The 18125-nt window shown below is 39.8% G+C and overlaps 1 protein-coding gene across 1 annotated transcript in view; it reads left to right on the top strand.

The window, feature by feature from the left end:
• DCC (DCC netrin 1 receptor) overlaps window positions 1–18125 on the top strand; it is a 1677934-nt gene that overhangs the window by 1412849 nt on the left and 246960 nt on the right. The window contains exon 21 of the mRNA XM_029571056.1: window positions 14747–14779. Within this exon, the coding sequence (XP_029426916.1) occupies window positions 14747–14779 (33 nt within the window). The remainder of the gene's footprint in view (window positions 1–14746; window positions 14780–18125) is intronic.

Below are 18125 nucleotides of genomic sequence, written 5' to 3'. Positions count from 1 at the left end.
ATGGGCGGTTTGGAGCATGACCCTAAGATGTGTGAGTAAATATTGATGAGACCCAGAACGCACCAAGGCCCCTTGCCACTTAATTTTACTTCTGCTGTGGATGCAGTGTAAGATAAAATGTATAGAAAAATAGGCAGATCTGCCGGGTTTTAAGAGTTGGGGCTAACTGGGGGATGCGAAGGCTATCAAACTGGGGGGGGGGGGGAGGGAGTTGGAGGACCTATGTCTTAACTGGGCAAACTGGGGACAAACTGGTAAAACTGGGAATGTGTCAGAGTGCACCCCTTTTAAAATCCCCCAATTTACTCGGTAGAAGTGGGATTTTTATACACATGCACGCGCCCACTTAAAATTTGGCACACATGTGCGCACGGTCAGGCTATTTTAAAACATGCATGCATATGCGCATGTATGTTATCAAATGGCTGCATACTTGGGCAGGGGGCTGATGTATGTGTGCAAATATGCTGATTTGAAAGTTACCATTTTAGTGTTTTTTTCAGAGATTTGTGAAATTATTTCACAAAAAATTCACGTTCTTATCTTTCACCATTTTTTAAGATGGTGCCGACCATCCATTGCTCCTACCATGTGACAGAGGCCGGTCAATGGCACTGATAGCCCCTGTCACATGGCAAGGGCAAAGGGCCACCGGTGCCATTTTGTTTACTGGCAGCCGGTGGCCCGAGAGCGGGAGATCGCTCCCGGGATCCCTGCTGGATCACCAGGGACTTTAGGCAAGTTTGGGGGGGGGGGGGGTCAGGAGGGTGGGGGATTGTAATTAATTAAATCTGAAGGGTTGGGGTGTTTTGTTTTCAGTTTGGAACAGCTGAAAAAAATTTGGCCCAAACTGCGGAAAACAAAATTTCCCGCAGTGGGATGATAACACATCACTAGGTTCAACCCAACATGGTTTACAGCACAAAAATACAGTAAATAGAAAAGATACATAACACTATTAAAACATCATAAACATCATAACATTTAAAAACAGTTAATAAAATACAAAAAGTGAAACACAAAAAACCAACTCACACAAAGTTTCAAAACAATAATTAATTAAAAAGGAAAAGAACTCAGAAATACATGCATGTTCCAAACTGAAAACAAAACACCCCAACCCTTCAGATTTAATTAATTACAATCCCCCACCCTCCTGACCCTCCCCCCAAACTTGCCTAAAGTCCCTAGTGATCCAGCAGCCTCTTTAGCATTCATATTGAACAATCATCAGTCAGAGAAACCTCCATGACAGTTCCTTTATTAATTTAAAATTTTTTGATATGCTATGAAGAGAATGATGTTTACTGTCATTATGTGAACTATTAATGAGAAAACTTATCTGAGAAATCTGAGTGTTGCTTCTTCAATGTGGCAAATCAAGTGCTCTAAGCTTCTCCAATATAAAAGACAGAAGGACAACCATCTCTGCAGAACTTCACCAATCAGGCCTTTATGCCTCTGTATTGCTTTATGGTGAGACCACACCTGGAGTAGTGTTCTGGTCGTTGCATCTCAAAAAAGATATAGTTACAATGGAGAAGGTACAGAGAAAGGCGACCAAAATGATAAAGGGGACTATCTTTAGTCTTTCCCCTATTAGGAAAGACTAAAGAGGTTAGGGCTGTTCAGCTTGGAGAAGAGACAGCTGAGGGGGGATATGATAGAGATCTTTAAAATCATGAGAGGTCTACAATGTGTAAATGTGAATTGGTTATTTACTCTTTCGGATAACAGAAGGACTAGGGAGCACTCCATGAAGTTAGCATGTAGCACATTTAAAACTAATTGGAGAACATTTTTTTGCATAGTTAAACTCTGGAATTTGTTGCCAGGGGATGTGGTTAATGCAGTTAGTGTAGATAGGTTTAAAAAGGTTTGGATAAATTCTTGGAGAAGTCCATTACCTGCTTACTTAGAAAATAGCCACTGCTATTACTAGCATTAGTAGTGTGGGATATACTTAGTTTTTGGGTACTTGCCAGGTACTTGTAGCCTGGATTGGCCACTGTTGGAAACAGGATGCTGGGCTTGATGGACCCTAAGTCTGACCCAGTATGGCAATTTCTTATGTTCTTTTGTAAAAGTTGATGAATACCAATATTTCACACTGGCCTGCTTCAGAACTTAACCTAAATGTCAAATGGTAAAGATTTGTTAACCATTTATAATACTACTACAGTTACAAAATATATTATATAATAGAACCAGTATATTATAAAATACAGTACTAGGCACATTCAAGTAAAATAAATCTATCTCTTATACAGAGCACTGCTCTTAATGACCACTTCATTTCAAAACAACTCAGGCATACACAGAGACTGGTTCTTATAAAAAGGAACTAAGTAAAAATTAAGGAATAATTGTTTAATTGCGAGACACTCATTGAAAGAACATTAACAATATTAAAAAAATGAAGCCCATTCAATTTTTGTATTTAAACCACATGGTTCCAATGTTTTCAAATGGAAAATCCATTTTTGTTCTAATTAAATCGATAATCTTTCTCTATCTCCTTCCTTTAATGTCCTGCTTAACTTGCTCAACTGCTAAACATTTTAGCTTAGAAAATCACATAGTTTTGAATGTGGTGTGAAACTATAGGAGTCTTGATTTTTTTGTTTTTAAACAGCTCTTGTGCTCCAAAATATGTGTCTGCAGTGCCCTCTTTCTCTTGCCCACATAAAAAAATGAATACAGGCAAACAATATAATCTAATGTACAAATTATGAAATGGTTTAAAACAATTCTGCAGTTGTCGATTAACAATGTCTTTAGTTTAAAAAGTATTTGCACAGATTGAGCATTGACCACATCTGAAAAAATGTCTACAAAGTGATTCATACTCTAATGTCTATACGCTAGATATGGTAGCAGACAGTAACATCAATGGTTTACACAAGCTCTCTAAGAATTCATGATCTAGTATATGCAAATTGAATGTATTTAACTTTAAAACATGGATGCAACTCCAATACAGGATGATGTTTCTTGATGATCCTAGTAATTTGAGGTGCCAAAGCACAGGGTGGCCCATGGAAAAGTAGCCTGCCTCTAATGCACAGGTATTGGAGGCAGGCTACTTTTCCATGGTCTACCCTGTAGAATAACATAAAACAAAAGTAAGAATTTCTCCAGAGGGCTTGGCAGAAGTACCAGATAATAGTAACTCTTAATTTGTATAAAGGGCACACTTGTATGGTGTCTTCAAACAAGCATTTGGGTAATCTTTCTGTAGTAAATTCACAGAAAGCAAATGATATATTCACTTAAAATCCTTAATCTCAGAGCAATCACAACAAATTCTTAAAAATTATGAAAATGGTAAATTCTATTTGAGAGATCAAGGATGAAAACTAAGAAAATGAAAACATAGATTGCAGTTTGTACGATGTCTGAAAAGAGTGGTTAAATTTTGCCCATCGTACGTTTTACCAAAAGGGAAATAAATGAAAAGTGATAATCTTTGGAAAATTGTACATGCTGATCACAAGTATTGATCAATTTGTGAAATATATTTAATTTCTGGACTGTAGCATTCCAAGCCAATAAAGATCATCAATATACTGTATCTCTTCCATATCTTTTTTTTTCATTATTTATCAGTTTTCAAAATTTAATAACAAAGCTTAAACACTCTGCCATATAAACAAAGTAGTATTTGCAGAAATAAAAGCAATGAAACTAAAAAAAAAAGATTAAAACAATTAAGCAAATACAATCTCCATGTTCAAAATTCAACAAGAGGAGAGGGACATAAAAAAAAAACAATCCACAGGGAGTATTATAGGAAATTCAATATAACTAGATTAACAGGCTTATAATGAAATTGAACAGCTAATTAATTATGCCCTTTTGAATAGAAATTGGAGAAGATGTTACAGGTTTCCTGGATTCCAAAACTCTTTAAATTGCTCAGGCAAAAATAATATGAAACATTCATTTTTAAAGTTAACATATTTACATGGGTAACATAATTTAAAGGAGCAGTCAACTGCTATAGCTTTTTGGCGTAAAACAAAAAATTATCTTTGATGTTTTTGTGTTACCCAAGTTAAATCAGGGAAAATTCTGATTGACCTATTTTAAAATAAGGAAGCTAAATTCCTAAAGTACCTCTGTATTACCTTACTTAAATTTTGAGTAGAATGAAAAGAACCTAATTACATTGTACGTTCAATAATTTCAACATCAGAATTTTCCATGAAATTGGTTAAATCATGAGTAGTAACATTAGGTGTAACAGAAGCATTTTTAGGGAGATAACATAATCAAGCAACACTCAGTAACTGGTCAGAGATGAATCAAGCCACTCTGAAACAGTCAAGCTAGCTCCCTCCCACAGCAATTGCTCCTGCCATATCACAAGTCAGCATCACAAAGCTGAATGATGATTCACACCTCTGCACCAGTGGCAGACGAGCATCTACGGGACTCAGGGAAAATGTCCTCCGCCAGCGACCACCATGCTCCCTCATGGCAGGGCACATTGGGATCCTCAGTTCCTTGCAAAGCTGTCAATTGAGAGGTGAAGTTGGTAATGAGCTGTTGTCCGAGAGAGTGGGGGGATCAGAGGGAAAAAAATCTAACCCAACTCATACATTTAAGAGGCATAAGTTCCCAAGAAGAAAACTTGCATGAAGAAAGGTAAGGAACAACAGCATACAACTCCACCACTATGCTTCCATCTTCCCTCTGCATGTCTCTTCCATATCTTGATGTGATCTAAAAAAAGGACAATGTGAAATTCAGATATCCTCAAAAACAGATATGTATAGATTAGCTAATCAAGGGGCCATAGTGCCCCCATGGCAGTGCCAGAAATTTCCTGATAAAATCTTCCTTCAAAACTAAATAATTCTTAGTTACTGCCAATGTAGCTAGATGTATTATAAAACTAGTAGGTACAGTATGTGGACATTCTCGATTGGTTAAAAATCTTTTCAGAACAAGAATTGCTTCATCCTGAGGAATACTGGTATATAACAAATTCACATTCATAGTCACTAGAAAAAGACTGGCACCATCCTCCTTAATGACACTCAAAAGATTAAAAAAAAAATAAAGTGTACTATCCTCCATATAAGATTTGATTTGAAAAACAAAAGGCTTTAAAAAATAAATCAACATAAATTAGAAACATAGAAATAGGAAAGGACCAAATGGTCCATCCAGTTTGCCTAGTAAGCTTCTGGTAATCTTTGCTGTGCTGTGTAGGTTACCCCATACTTACCTGTTTCCCAGAACATAGGTTTTCTGATACTGTCCCCACTTCATTTTGATAGCTCTTCTCTGGACTGTGTCCATCCTGTTTCTATCCCTTTTGAGATAAAGGCTTAAGAACTGAACACAGTACTCCAGGTGACACCTCACCAAGGACCTGTATAAGGGCATCACTACCTCCATTTTCTTACTGGTTATTCCTTTCTCTATGCAGCCCAGCATTCTTCTGGCTTTAGCTATCAACTTGTCACATGCATCACCATGTTTTGATTAAAAGAAATTATCACCCCAAGATCCCGCTCTTGGTCTGTGCACATCAGCCTTCCCCCTCCATCTCATATCACTTTTTTGGATTATCACATCCCAGAAGCAAGACTCTGCAATTCTTGGCATTGAATACTAGCTGCGAAATCTTCAACCACTCTTCAAGCCTTCATAAATCACTTTTCTTTCTCTCTACTCCTTCAGGCATGTTCAATCTGTTGCAGATCTTGGTATCATCCACAAATAGACACATTTACCTTCTATCCCTTCCACCTGATGTCAGACAAATGTACCAAATCATGCCTGTACCGCTCTATGCATTGATGGCATAGAGTCGAACAGGATAAATATCCTGCATGAGACTAAATGCACAATTGAATCTTTATGGGTAGAAATCCCTCGTGTGTCGGGGAAGTCCATAGTGATAGGAGTATACTACCGTCCACCTGGTCAAGATGGTGAGACTGACAGTGAAATGCTAAGATAAATTAGGGAAGCTAACCAAATTGGTAATGCGGCAATAATGGGAGACTTCAATTACCCCAATATTGGCTAGGTAAATGTATCATTGGGACACGCTACAGAGATAAAATTCCTGGATGGAATAAATGATAGCTTTATGGAGCAATTGGTTCAGGAATTGATGAGAGAGGGAGCAATTTTAGACCTAATTCTCTTGCACCAAAGAGCAATTGAATGCTGGTTTGAAAGTTACAATCCCTATTAGGGATGTGCATTCATTTTTTGATGATAGGGAATTTCGTATGAAATTCCCTAAATTGTCAGGGATCGGCAACACTGAAAACTGACTCTATTTTCCCTGAATTTTCCCTGAATTTTCAGGGAAAATTGGTTTTTGGGTTAGCGCGCCCTAACAAAAACATTTTCTTTGTTACTTTTTGCTACTTTTTTATAAGTTTTTGTTAGCGCACACTAAGCCGAAAACCAATTTTTCACGAAAAAAACCCCAAACGTTGATCCACAGGAAAACGAGATTTTCCCGCGGCCACACGAACCCGAAAGCGGGAACAATCGAGCACCCGATGCACATCTCTAATCCCTATATTTATCACAGTTTTCAAAGTTTGGGGGGGGGGGGAATTTTCACTTTTGGTATAACCTCATTTGCCTAACTTGCAGGGTGATTCATCAAGCCATGTGAGGGCTCTAATTAGCAATATACGCAATATTTTGCATCTCCCCATCCAGATACCCTCCCCTATTAGAAAGGCCTTATTTGCATGCAATTGCATGTATGATAAATGCAAATGCATGTAAAGAATGACATTCATAATCAATTTGATGTTAATATTTTATTACAGCTGACTGAGAAGGTGGTCAACTGCGATAAAATAACATTTCTTCATTGAAATGCATTAGATGTGTGGCGGGAGGCCTGAGATCCTAACACAGGTATTGAGGTCCTGTTACACATTTAAAGAGGCAGAAAAATGTAAAAAATAAAAGATGTGGCAATTGGGTAGGTTCAGCGGGGGTCAGTACTCTCAATCCAGGGGCACTAGTTGAGGCGGCCCCAACTTACCGAGAAAGTAAATAATAGAAAACTTTAGGTTCATGGCATGGCTCCCCATCTCCCTCCCCCCATCCATCAAAGAGCCTCCCTCCCCCAAGTCCATCAAGAAGCCCCACTCTACCCCCCCACGTCCATCAAGAACCCCTATCCCGTCCAACTTCCAGACCCCTCACCCCAAGTCCAACATCAAGACCCTCCATCCCCAAAATCTGTTTTACATCTTTCTCAATAAAGACCAAAACAAAGAATTCATTTAATCTCTCAGCTATTGCCTTATCCTCTCTTAGTGCCCCTTTAACCCCTCAATCATCTAATAGTCCAAATGGTCCTCGCAGGCTTTTTGATTTGAATGTATTTGAAAATGTATCCCCCAATAAAGGAGCAGGTCCCTCACCCCTCCCCCTCCCCTTCCAAATCTGTTAAGGGATCCTACCTGAAGGCCGGGTGCAAAGGTGGTTTGGGTCTGATCCCTGGACCCCCAGTCACATGGCTGGGGCAAAGTCAGGTTGGAAGCATTTTAGAAAATGACGCTGACTGGGCTGGATGCAAGGGGATCCTTTGAAAGGTTCAGGGTGTTTTGAGAGAGGGGTGAGGGGAGGGTGCAGAGGGTCGGGGACCTGCTCCTTTTTTTTTGTGAGATAAGGAGTCTTGATGATGGACATGGGGGGAGGTAGAGGGGTGTGGGGTTACAGCTGCATGCTTAAGGTTTTCTATTTTTCACTTTTTTGGGAAGTCACTGCCGCCTCAACCAGTGGCCCTAGGTTGATATGGGGTCAGCACTGACCCCCACTCAACCATCCCATTTGCCACTTCTTTTATTTTTGGGGCCAGCAGCCCTTTAAGGCAATGGTGGTCCCGTGAGGTTGGGGCAGCTATTGCAGTGTTCTTTTGTGCTGCGGTATTTGGCTGTGACACAAAAGAACACGCCATACAGCTGCAAAGCTTTTTTGAGGAGGGGCCCTATTATCACGGTAACACCCACCCCTGTAATAGTGGGTCCTCTTGCGATAAAACATTGCAGCTTAGTGAATCTACGGGTTGGTTTGATTTATCAATAAAATACAAAAACAGCAGTCTAAAGTTATAATTTAGCTCTTCCCACTCTCGCTAGGGAAGCCAAAGCTACTGAACAGTTAACATGAAAGCAACCCACCCATAACCCTGTCCCTGAAATTAAAAAGAACCACCCATCACCCAATTTCTGCAAAAGAGGGAATCCGACACAACGGTCCTATGGAATGTGAGGCTTCTGGCTGGACTCAGGCTTCTTCAGTGAATCCCCCCAAACCAGATAAGTGAGGGCCAGGGAGGATTCTGGCCCTGGCATTTTTCTGGTTAGGAAGGATGGGTGCTGGGAGGCCCTGTTCCTTTTTAAATTTCTTTTTGGGGGTTTCTTTTAATATTTATATTGTTTTGTAAACTAAATAAAACCAAATAAACATTTGTACATAATTTCTGTACTCAGGGCCAGGCACACAAGAACACTCAAACTCAGTAAAAGGTATAACTTAAATTTTATTTGGCTTTTTTAAAAGTGTTCCTGGGAGATGCTGTATGCTAGGTGCCCTTTCGTCTGTCAAAATAATCAGCATCTCAATGAATATAGGACATGCCCTTACTTTTATAGTTAAAACATACAGTATTGCCGAAACTTCCAGAATGGCGTGACTGCCCAAAGACTCATTTACAAAGATACATTATGCTGTTGTCATGACAATCTATCATGTATAGGAAATGCTTGTGAGGATCACTCCCCCCAACTGAGAATTCTTCTAAACCTGTTCATCCTCCCACCATAAAAGTTCCTTTATCAACATGGCTTTGATGGCCTTTGTTTCTGCTGATCTTCTCTTGATCCGCTGTGTTGTGTAAACAGATATCAAGTCTGTGGCCTGAATAGAAACTCAGCCTGAATTCCGTTTACTGGCGCCAGGACTTTTGTAACCTTAAAAAAGAATCTTTTCACCTGGCTCCTGTCATTGAGATAGGCATCTGCAAGACAAAAGCTTGCATCCTGGCTTCATGCGAACCAAGCTTCCCTGTATTGTGGTGCAAATATTGTCATTGATGCCTTCCTGGCCTTTAATTATAGGCTTTGCAGAGCCACAAGTTTCCCAACTCTTTTACATCCTTTGAATCTGTGATAGTCAGAAAGTCACTATATTTCAGCAGTGTCAGTATGAATCAGCCCTCTGAGTATTCTGGGAATGGCTGAATGAGCCACACTTCTGAACCAGAATTATGAATTATATTACATTAAATAAAATAAAATTAATGGGAAAACAGCAATCCAATAATGAAATTAAAATCCAAAACAATTTTTTTCCCAAACCATCTCTAATAACAAGTGTTGATTTCCCAAACCATCTCTAATAACAAGTGTTGATTTGTAAAAATTGTTGAAGTCCAGGTAACAAAATGTAGTATAATCCTATGTAGACAGAAAATCAACAAATAATTGGCAAGCCTATTGGCAGAACACCAAGATAAGATTCTAGAGAGCACTGGGGAGGAGCTGATTATTGTGGAACATGGGGGTACTAATAACATAGGAAGATGCAGGAGGGAGATTCTGTAGGATACATTTAGGCTCTCATGTAGGAACTGAAATCCAAATGTTCCAGAGTTGCATTCTCAGAAATGCTTCCTGCTCCACGCGCAGGACTCTGAGCTCCAGACTCTCAATGCATGAATGAGGCAATGTTGCAGGGGTGAGAATTTTAGATTTGGTAGGTACTGGGGAACATTCTGGGGAAGGGGGAGCTTATTTCTTTGGGACGGGTTCCACCATAACCAGAGTGGAACCAGGCTGCTGGCACTAACCTTATAAAGGAGATAGAGCAGCTTTTAAATTAGATGATGGGGGAAAGCTGACAGTCCCTCTGAAATGCATGATTCGTAATGATGTATCTTTGAAGGGCACTAACAAAACAGGGAAGTTAGGGTATCCCAATAGAGAGGTTGTAAAAAATGCTAAAGTAGCCTAGGTACCTTTAAGAAAAAATAGCAAACAGAGCAGAAAGATTCCAAATTGCCCCTGTCAACTGTTTCACAGGTTATTACAAACAAAATACACATTTTAAAATGTCTATATACAAATGCTAGAAGTCTCTAAAATAAGAGGGAAGAGTTAGAATACATAGTCCTGAATTGGCATCTCAGAAACCTGGTAAAAGGAGGATAATCAATGGAACACTGTGATATCAGGGAACAAATTATTTAACAATAATAGGATGAATCAAATTGGTGGAGGGGGTGGCACTATATGATAAGGAATAAGATAGCATAGAGTCAAACAGGATACAAGTTCTACAGGAAATAAAATGCACTATACAATCTTTATGGATTGAAATTCCATGTGAAAGGGGGAATAGAATATCTGATGGGGTACACACCCTTCCACCTGGCCAGAATGAACAGACAGACAATGAAATACTAACAGAAATTAGATACGTTAACAAAATTAGCAACACAATAATAATGGGTGATTTCAATTACCCTAGTATTGACTGGGTAAATGTATTATCAGGACATGCTCAGAAGGTAAAGTTTCTGAAAGAAATGGCTGCATCTGGTACAAGAACCAACACGGGTGGGGGTTACCTATTTTAACCTAATCCTTAGTGGAACACATGATTTGGTGCAAGAGAAAATGGTGTTAGGGCCAATTGGCTACAGTGATTTTAACATAATCAAATTAGACTTGATAACTGGAGGGAAGACATTGAAGAAATCTACTGAGATAGCATTTAACTTCAAAAGGGAGACTGATAAAATGAGAAAAATGGTTAGGAAAAAACAGAGAACAGCTGCAAAGATCAAGAGCTTACTTTAGGCATGGATGTTGTTTAAAAATGCCATCTTCGAAGTCCACATTAGATGTATTCCCTACATTATAAAAGGTGAAAGGAAGACCAAAAACAGATCCTTATGAAGAAAACAGGGAACAGCATAAGCAAGTTAGATGCTAAGCATTGATAAGGAAGACTAAGACCGAATTTCAAAAGAAGCTTGCTGTGGAAGCAAAATGTCATAATTCAAACTTTTTCAGATACATTCAAAGCAAAAAACCTGCGAGGACCATTTGGGCTATTAGATGATCGAGGGGTTTAAGAGAGGATAAGGCAATAGCTGAGAGATTAAATGAATTCTTTGTTTTGGTCTTTATTGAGAAAGATGTAAAACAGATACCCATTCCAGAAGTAATATTCAAAGGTGATGATTCAGAGGAACTGATAAAACAAATCTCAGCGAACCAAGATGATGTACTAGGCATACTGATAAACTTAAGAGTAGCAAATCACCTGAACAAAATGGTGTGAATCCCAGAGTACTGAAAGAACTGAAAAATGAAATTACAGGAATACTGTTAGCAATATGTAAACATAAGAACATAAGAAAATGCCATACTGGGTCAGACCAAGGGTCCATCAAGCCCAGCATCCTGTTTCCAACAGTGGCCAATCTAGGCCATAAGAACCTGGCAAGTACCCAAAAACCAAGTCTATTCCATGTTACCGTTGCTACTAATAGCAGTAGTTATTTTCTAAGTCAGCTTAATTAATAGCAGGTAATGGACTTCTCCAAGAACTTCTCCAATCCTTTTTCTAAACACAGCTATACTAACTGCACTAACCACATCCTCTGGCAACAAATTCCAGAGTTTAATTGTGTGTTGAGTGAAAAAGAACTTTCTCCAATTAGTTTTAAATGTGCCACATGCTAACTTCATGGAGTGCCCCCTATTCTTCTATTATCTGAAAGAGTAAATAACCGATTCACATCTACCCATTCTAGACCTCTCATGATTTTAAACACCTCTATCATATCCCCCCTCAGCCATCTCTTCTCCAAGCTGAAAAGTCCTAACCTCTTTATTCTTTCCTCATAGGGGAGCTGTTCCATTCCCCTTATCATTTTGGTCACCCTTCTCTGTAGCTTCTCCATCACAATTATATCTTTTTTGAGATGCGGCAACCAGAATTGTACACAGTATTCAAGGTACGGTCTCACCATGGAGCGATACAGAGGTTTTATGACATTTTCTGTTTTATTCACCTTTCCCTTTCTAATAATTCCCAACATTCTGTTTGCATTTTTGACTGCCGCAGCACACTGAACTGACAGTTTCAATGTGTTATCCACTATGATGCCTAGATCTCTTTATTGGGTGGTAGCACCTAATATGGAACCTAACATTGTGTAACTAAAGCATGGGTTATTTTACCCTATTTCCATTACCTTTCACTTATCCACATTAAATTTCATCTGCCATTTCGATGCCCAATTTTCCAGTCTTACAAGGTCTTCCTGCAATTTATCACAATCTGCTTGTGATTTAACTACTCTGAACAATTTTGTATCATCTGCAAATTTGAATACCTCACTCTTCGTATTTCTTTCCAGATTATTTATAAGTATATTGAAAAGTAAGGGTCCCAATACAGATCCCTGAGGCACTCTACTGCCCACTCCCTTCCACTGAGAAAATTGTCCATTTAATCATACTCTCTATTTCCTGTCTTTTAGCCAGTTTGTAATCTATGAAAGGACATCACCACCTATCCCATGACTTTTTACTTTTCCTAGAAGCCTCTCATGAGGAACTTTGTCAAACGCCTTCTGAAAATCCAAGTACACTACATCTACCAGTTCACCTTTATCCACGTTTATTAACTCCTTCAAAAAGGGAAGCAGATTTGTGAGGCAAGACTTGCAATTTAACTCCATTTAGCTAAGAAAGCTGTCACCATGCTTTGAGCCTTCCAGAAATCAGCTTGTTATGCCCTGTACTTTCTCTCGGTAATTCTGAATGAGGGAAAGTTCCATTCTCTCTACAACCTTGGACAAAAATGTTAAGTTTCAAACAGGCAGTAATGGGATACCACATTGGGATACTAGCCTTGTTTCTTTAAAATAAGATAGACTTCAGCAACTTTTAAAGGTCTAGGTGTCCTCTCTAACTGCAAACTCTCAGTCACAATAGATAACAATCAGGGTAATAGTCCCACTTCATCTCTCACTATCAGTTTACATGATAGAAGATCCAATCAACTTAATGTGGCTTTCACCAACATTAGATGTTTATTAAGATACACTTGAGAGATCACAGCATATGTAACAAATCACAATTCCCCATTATATTCTATACATTCTGATTCTACCCCTGCCCCCTCCCCTTACCTCAGCTACAACTGCCTGAAGGCCACCAGAGCCAAGCTGAAGTATATCAACAGATTATGTCACAACTTTTCTACTTCATCAGGTAACCTACTGGACAATAAAAATATATTTTGGCTAATTTTATCCTAAAAAAAATAGTGCAAATAACTTCTAATCAACCTATTATCATCACTTCCTGATTATGTTCTTGGCCAAAGGTCAAACTCCTTACTTTTTGGAAAATATTTTGCGACCTCAACTTTTCAGCAAGATAATTATTTTGACCTCCCTCATAAATTCTTTATAACTCTATATCATGGTTTGAAATGCATATCAGTTCATTTTAGATTTGCATGAATTTACCCATAATATTCTTAATGGGACCACTTGATCAACCACTCTTGCAAATTTAAAACCCAATCATTATCCTATTCATCCAATGGACCAATAGGCACAGAGCTGGCAAATGGGCACAAGCAATCAACCAATAAGTCAAACAGCAAGAAGTTTCCAATCCCTAACTGTAATTTTCTGTTTTCAAAGTAGAGTAGTTGCTATCACTGTGGCCGATGCAATAAAGTTGCCCCCCAAAGGGGGGCACCATGCAATATTTAAATTAGGGGGTCCTGTTAGTGTGCACTAACCCGAAAAACAATTTTTTCTGAAATTTCGGGAAAAAACGATTGTTTTTCAGCTCCTCTGAACCATGCCAAATTAGACAGTTTCGTTGAAATTGTCTAATTCGGCAAAAACGAATGCACATCTCTAAAGCACTGTAAGATACATTAGTAAAAAAAGGAACACCAAAATAAGATCCCATGTATTGCATGGGATCTTATTATAATAGTTTGGGAACTATTATAGTCATAATGGCTCTTGATAAACCTACATAGAGCCATTTTTCATGTACCTTCTAGACTTTCTAGTATAAAGGGCCATCTTGTATGTTATTACAATTTGAAGTTACTCTTAAGTTATTCCCAAATGTAACCCATTTTTAGTCATGTGGTCTTTCATTTTGTATATTACTGAAACATTACAAATGTCAACCAAACTTTTAGTAGATTGCTATCATACTTTGTCTTCAAGCATACATCTGTCACCTGGTTTTATGCTTCTGAAATCTTATTTCCATTTTGAATGTATTAATACAACTATTACCGAAATCCCATTTCCAAATGTAGGAAAAAATTACTGCATATGATTGTTGATGATATTACAGTTCAATGTGTACACATGAAAACTGAAACAACAAAATGCCACGATATTGTCACTTTGTGGCTCTTTGCTTCATTATTTTTTATAAAGTAGTTTGAGACATTACCCTATGAGAGCATCAAGGATGATCCAGTGACTTGTATTTTTCCTTTCTACTTCCCAAAAGATCTTTCAACAAGGGGGCTGGAAAGTATCTCTTCTCATCCTGATCAATCCACCTAATATGCAGGAAGGCAGACCTGTGCTATGGAAACCTGCAAACAGAATTGTTGATTTGATATGCCAAACTGTCTGCCAAGAGCTGTCAAAAGTTTAATGATGTCTTTTTTTTTTCTCTTACAGTCGAACATCCTGACAAAATGGCTAATGACCAAGGTAAAGTGTCCTCAGTCTGTCATGTTTCCTCATATCGTCAGTGCTTCACATTGAGAATGATGTCAGTTGTCACTGGATTGTTAGTTTCACCTGGGCCGCACACCTGATGAAGCAGACACTAGCATGATAATTAATCTTGTTAATGAAGTTCTGCTCAGCTGAGGCTGCTGCTTTGATGAAGGAGATGTAAATTTTCTTGAGAGGAAATTGTTTTGTCTCTTTTCTGAAGGGCCAATTAAAATGTCAAGCTTCTTTGTATGATATAAATTTTTAGTTTCTTTCTCCCTCTCTCTCTCTCTCTCTGCACTTCAAAATAATTCAAATTAAATATAATTAAGCTCATTCTAATTTTCAGGCTGCTCATGTACCATTTCATGGGTTATAGATTAAAGTTCCAAGGTCTCTGCTGTAAAAAAAAAAAAAAATACAAAGAAAATAAATTGTCATGCGTTAATTTCTTCCCTAAAGTGGCAGTCTCTGCTGAATAAAAACACAAGTTTTACTGAATGTTTTGAAGAGATTGTTTTTTGCCATGTTCTAAAAATCTGGGGAGTCTTGAATTCAGTTGAGTATGTACTTATTCTTTGAAAACTGGTGTAAAGTCTGCAGGTAAAAGGTGCCCATAGTCTTTTCACCAGTGCAGGCAGTTAAAATTACCCCCATGTTTAGTCCAAACCAAACTTAACTTCATAAATCCCAGTTTCGAAATATCCTTTAACAATTGGTTAAATACACTGATTCGATAAAGTAGACAGAACTGCACTGGAGTGGCATGGACAGAGCTATGCTCACTGGTTAGCATTTCAGAACAATCCCTGTGCTGACATTTCAACAAAAGTATTGCCTGCCTCAAAGGATCAATTTTATCAATTGTATCAATGTATTAAAGCTGTGAAGAACTTCAGCTAGGAGCAAACCAGCAAGCAACATATCAAGTTTAAAACTGACAGGCTTTTTCAAAGTCTAAATGTGATAGTTTCTCAGAGACACATTGAATATCCAAGGAAATGCACGAAACACAAAACTTGAGATAGTGGAAAGAGCAAAACACTAATAGATATGCACTTGTTGACCATCCATGTATGTATTTATCTCACACCTTTTCAAAGGTAGTTCAAGGTGAGTTATATTCAGTACTGTAGGTATTTCTCTGTTCCCAGATGGTTCACAATCTAAGGGGGTTATTTACAAAAGTCATTCTCCCATTTTGTGTCTATGAGAAAAGTGCTTAGTAAATACTATAGGGCCCTTAGTGTTAGGACGCGAGCCAGTACCTGCACTGCTCCGGTGTCTCCTCAGTGCGGCAGTGACTGTCAGCATCAGCATCTCCCTACAGCAGCGTGGCAGGATGCGCTCCCTGTTGTGGTTCCTCCCCCTTGGCACATCGGGTGTCCTCACTGGAATTTCCTGCTCTAGCGCGGGAACTTGGGGGATTTAAACACAGCATTGACAGCACCTCCTTGCCTTGGCTACAGGCTTGGTGCGCTAGTGCTACTTCACTGTGCATTCTTTTCTGTGTGCCTTCACCTTTGTTGGATCCTGGATATTGCCTTGCCTGCTGCCTGACTCAACCCCTGCCTGGAATTGCATATTGGATTGTTCGCTGCCTGCCTTGACCCCTGCCTAGACTTGGATACTGGTTTGTCTGCTGCCTGCCTCAACCCCTGCCTGGTCTTGGATACTGGTTTGTCTGCTGCCTGCTCGACCCCTGCCTGGACTTGGAATTTGGACTGGCTACTGCCAGCTCCTGCCTAGCCATCCTCGGCAGGTGTTGTCTACTCTAGTCCTTGCGGATTGTTGTGGGTCCCGAGTGTCTCTCTCTGCAGTCTCCATCCAGTTTCCAGCATGAGGTAAGACTGATACTCTATTCTTTGGATGTGTATCGTTTGACTATTTAAAAAAATCATATGATATTTTTTAAATCGTCAAAAATCATTAGAGTTAGCAATACAATAGAAATTTTCCCGATTTATCGTGAAAAATCGTTACTCCCGTTAGTGTCCACTAACGGGAGTTATTTGGGGGGAGGGCGGGAAAACCGGCACACCAAAACAACCCCTAAACCCACCCCGACCCTATAAAACTAAACCTTTACCTTCCCCCACCCTCCCAAACCCCCCAAAAACGTTTTACGAGTACATGGTGGTCCAGTGGGGGCGCGGGGACCGATCTCCCGCTCTCGGGCCATCTGCGCCATTTTGGCTGCCACTCAAAAATGGCGCCGATGGCCCGATAAAAAAAACAAACCACCCGACCCTTTAAAAATGACCCCTTAGCTTCCCCCACCCTCCCGATCCCCCCAAAACATTTTAAAATTACCTGGTGGTCCAGTGGTGGTCCCAGGAGCGATCTCCCATTCTCGGGCCGTCGGCTGCTACTCATAAAGATGGCGCCGATGGCCCTTTGTCCTTACCATGTGACAGGGTATCCGTGCCATTGGCTGGCCCCTGTCACATGGTAGGAGCACTGGCTGGCCGGTGCCATCTTTAAAGATGTCCGCCACCACTGGACCACCAGGTACTTGTAAAAGGTTTTGGGGGGGTTCGGGAGGGTGGGAGAAGAAGTGAATCAGAACCGATTCCGATTCACATCTCCACCGATCAGATTTTTTTCTCCTTCCAGCCGAACCCGATCGTTAAGACGATCGAGCACACGATTCACATCCCTAACCCATACCGTAACTGTTAGCTGAGGCCATGGATACAGTAGACCTAACAGCCTTACAAGCAATTCTGGGCCTGGCTACTCGGGTACAACAACAACAAGGAGTTTTGGATCAAGTGACAGGAGTTCTGGAGAGACCAGCAGCCTGTATGGATGCTCTTGCCATAACCTCACCACCACCACCCCCAGCTACCCCGTCACCTTGTGTTGTTCTTTGCCTGCCTCCTTCTTCTTGTTTCAATGGAGATCCGCAGCAATGCAGGGGATTTATTAATCAGTATAAAATGCAATTCTCACTCCAAGCTCCACTGTTTCCTTCTGATAAAACAAAAGTTACCTTCATTCTCTCACTCTTGGAGGATCCAGCCTTAGCATGGACATCCCTGCTGTAGGAGAAAGAAGATCCACTATTGGACAATCTAGACCAATTCCTTAAAGATTTTTCTCTAGTTTTTGATGAACCGAGATGATCGACTTTTGTGGCTTCTGACCTCCTACAAATTCAGCAAGGCTCTCGTTCTGTTGGGGAGTATGCTGTCCGGTTTTGGACCTTAGCCGCTGAACTCCATTGGGGAGAGGATAGTCTCACAGCCATTTTCCACCAGGGATTGTCAGAGTCCATTAAGGATGAATTGGCAGGATGAGACCCACTGGACACCCTAGAAGAATTGATACGGTTGGC

The sequence above is a fragment of the Rhinatrema bivittatum genome, chromosome 1 (genome assembly GCF_901001135.1).
Source record: "Rhinatrema bivittatum chromosome 1, aRhiBiv1.1, whole genome shotgun sequence".
NCBI lineage: Eukaryota > Metazoa > Chordata > Amphibia > Gymnophiona > Rhinatrematidae > Rhinatrema > Rhinatrema bivittatum.
The sequence above is the reverse complement of the archived record's forward strand: the minus strand, read 5'-3'. Positions and strand labels throughout refer to the sequence as shown.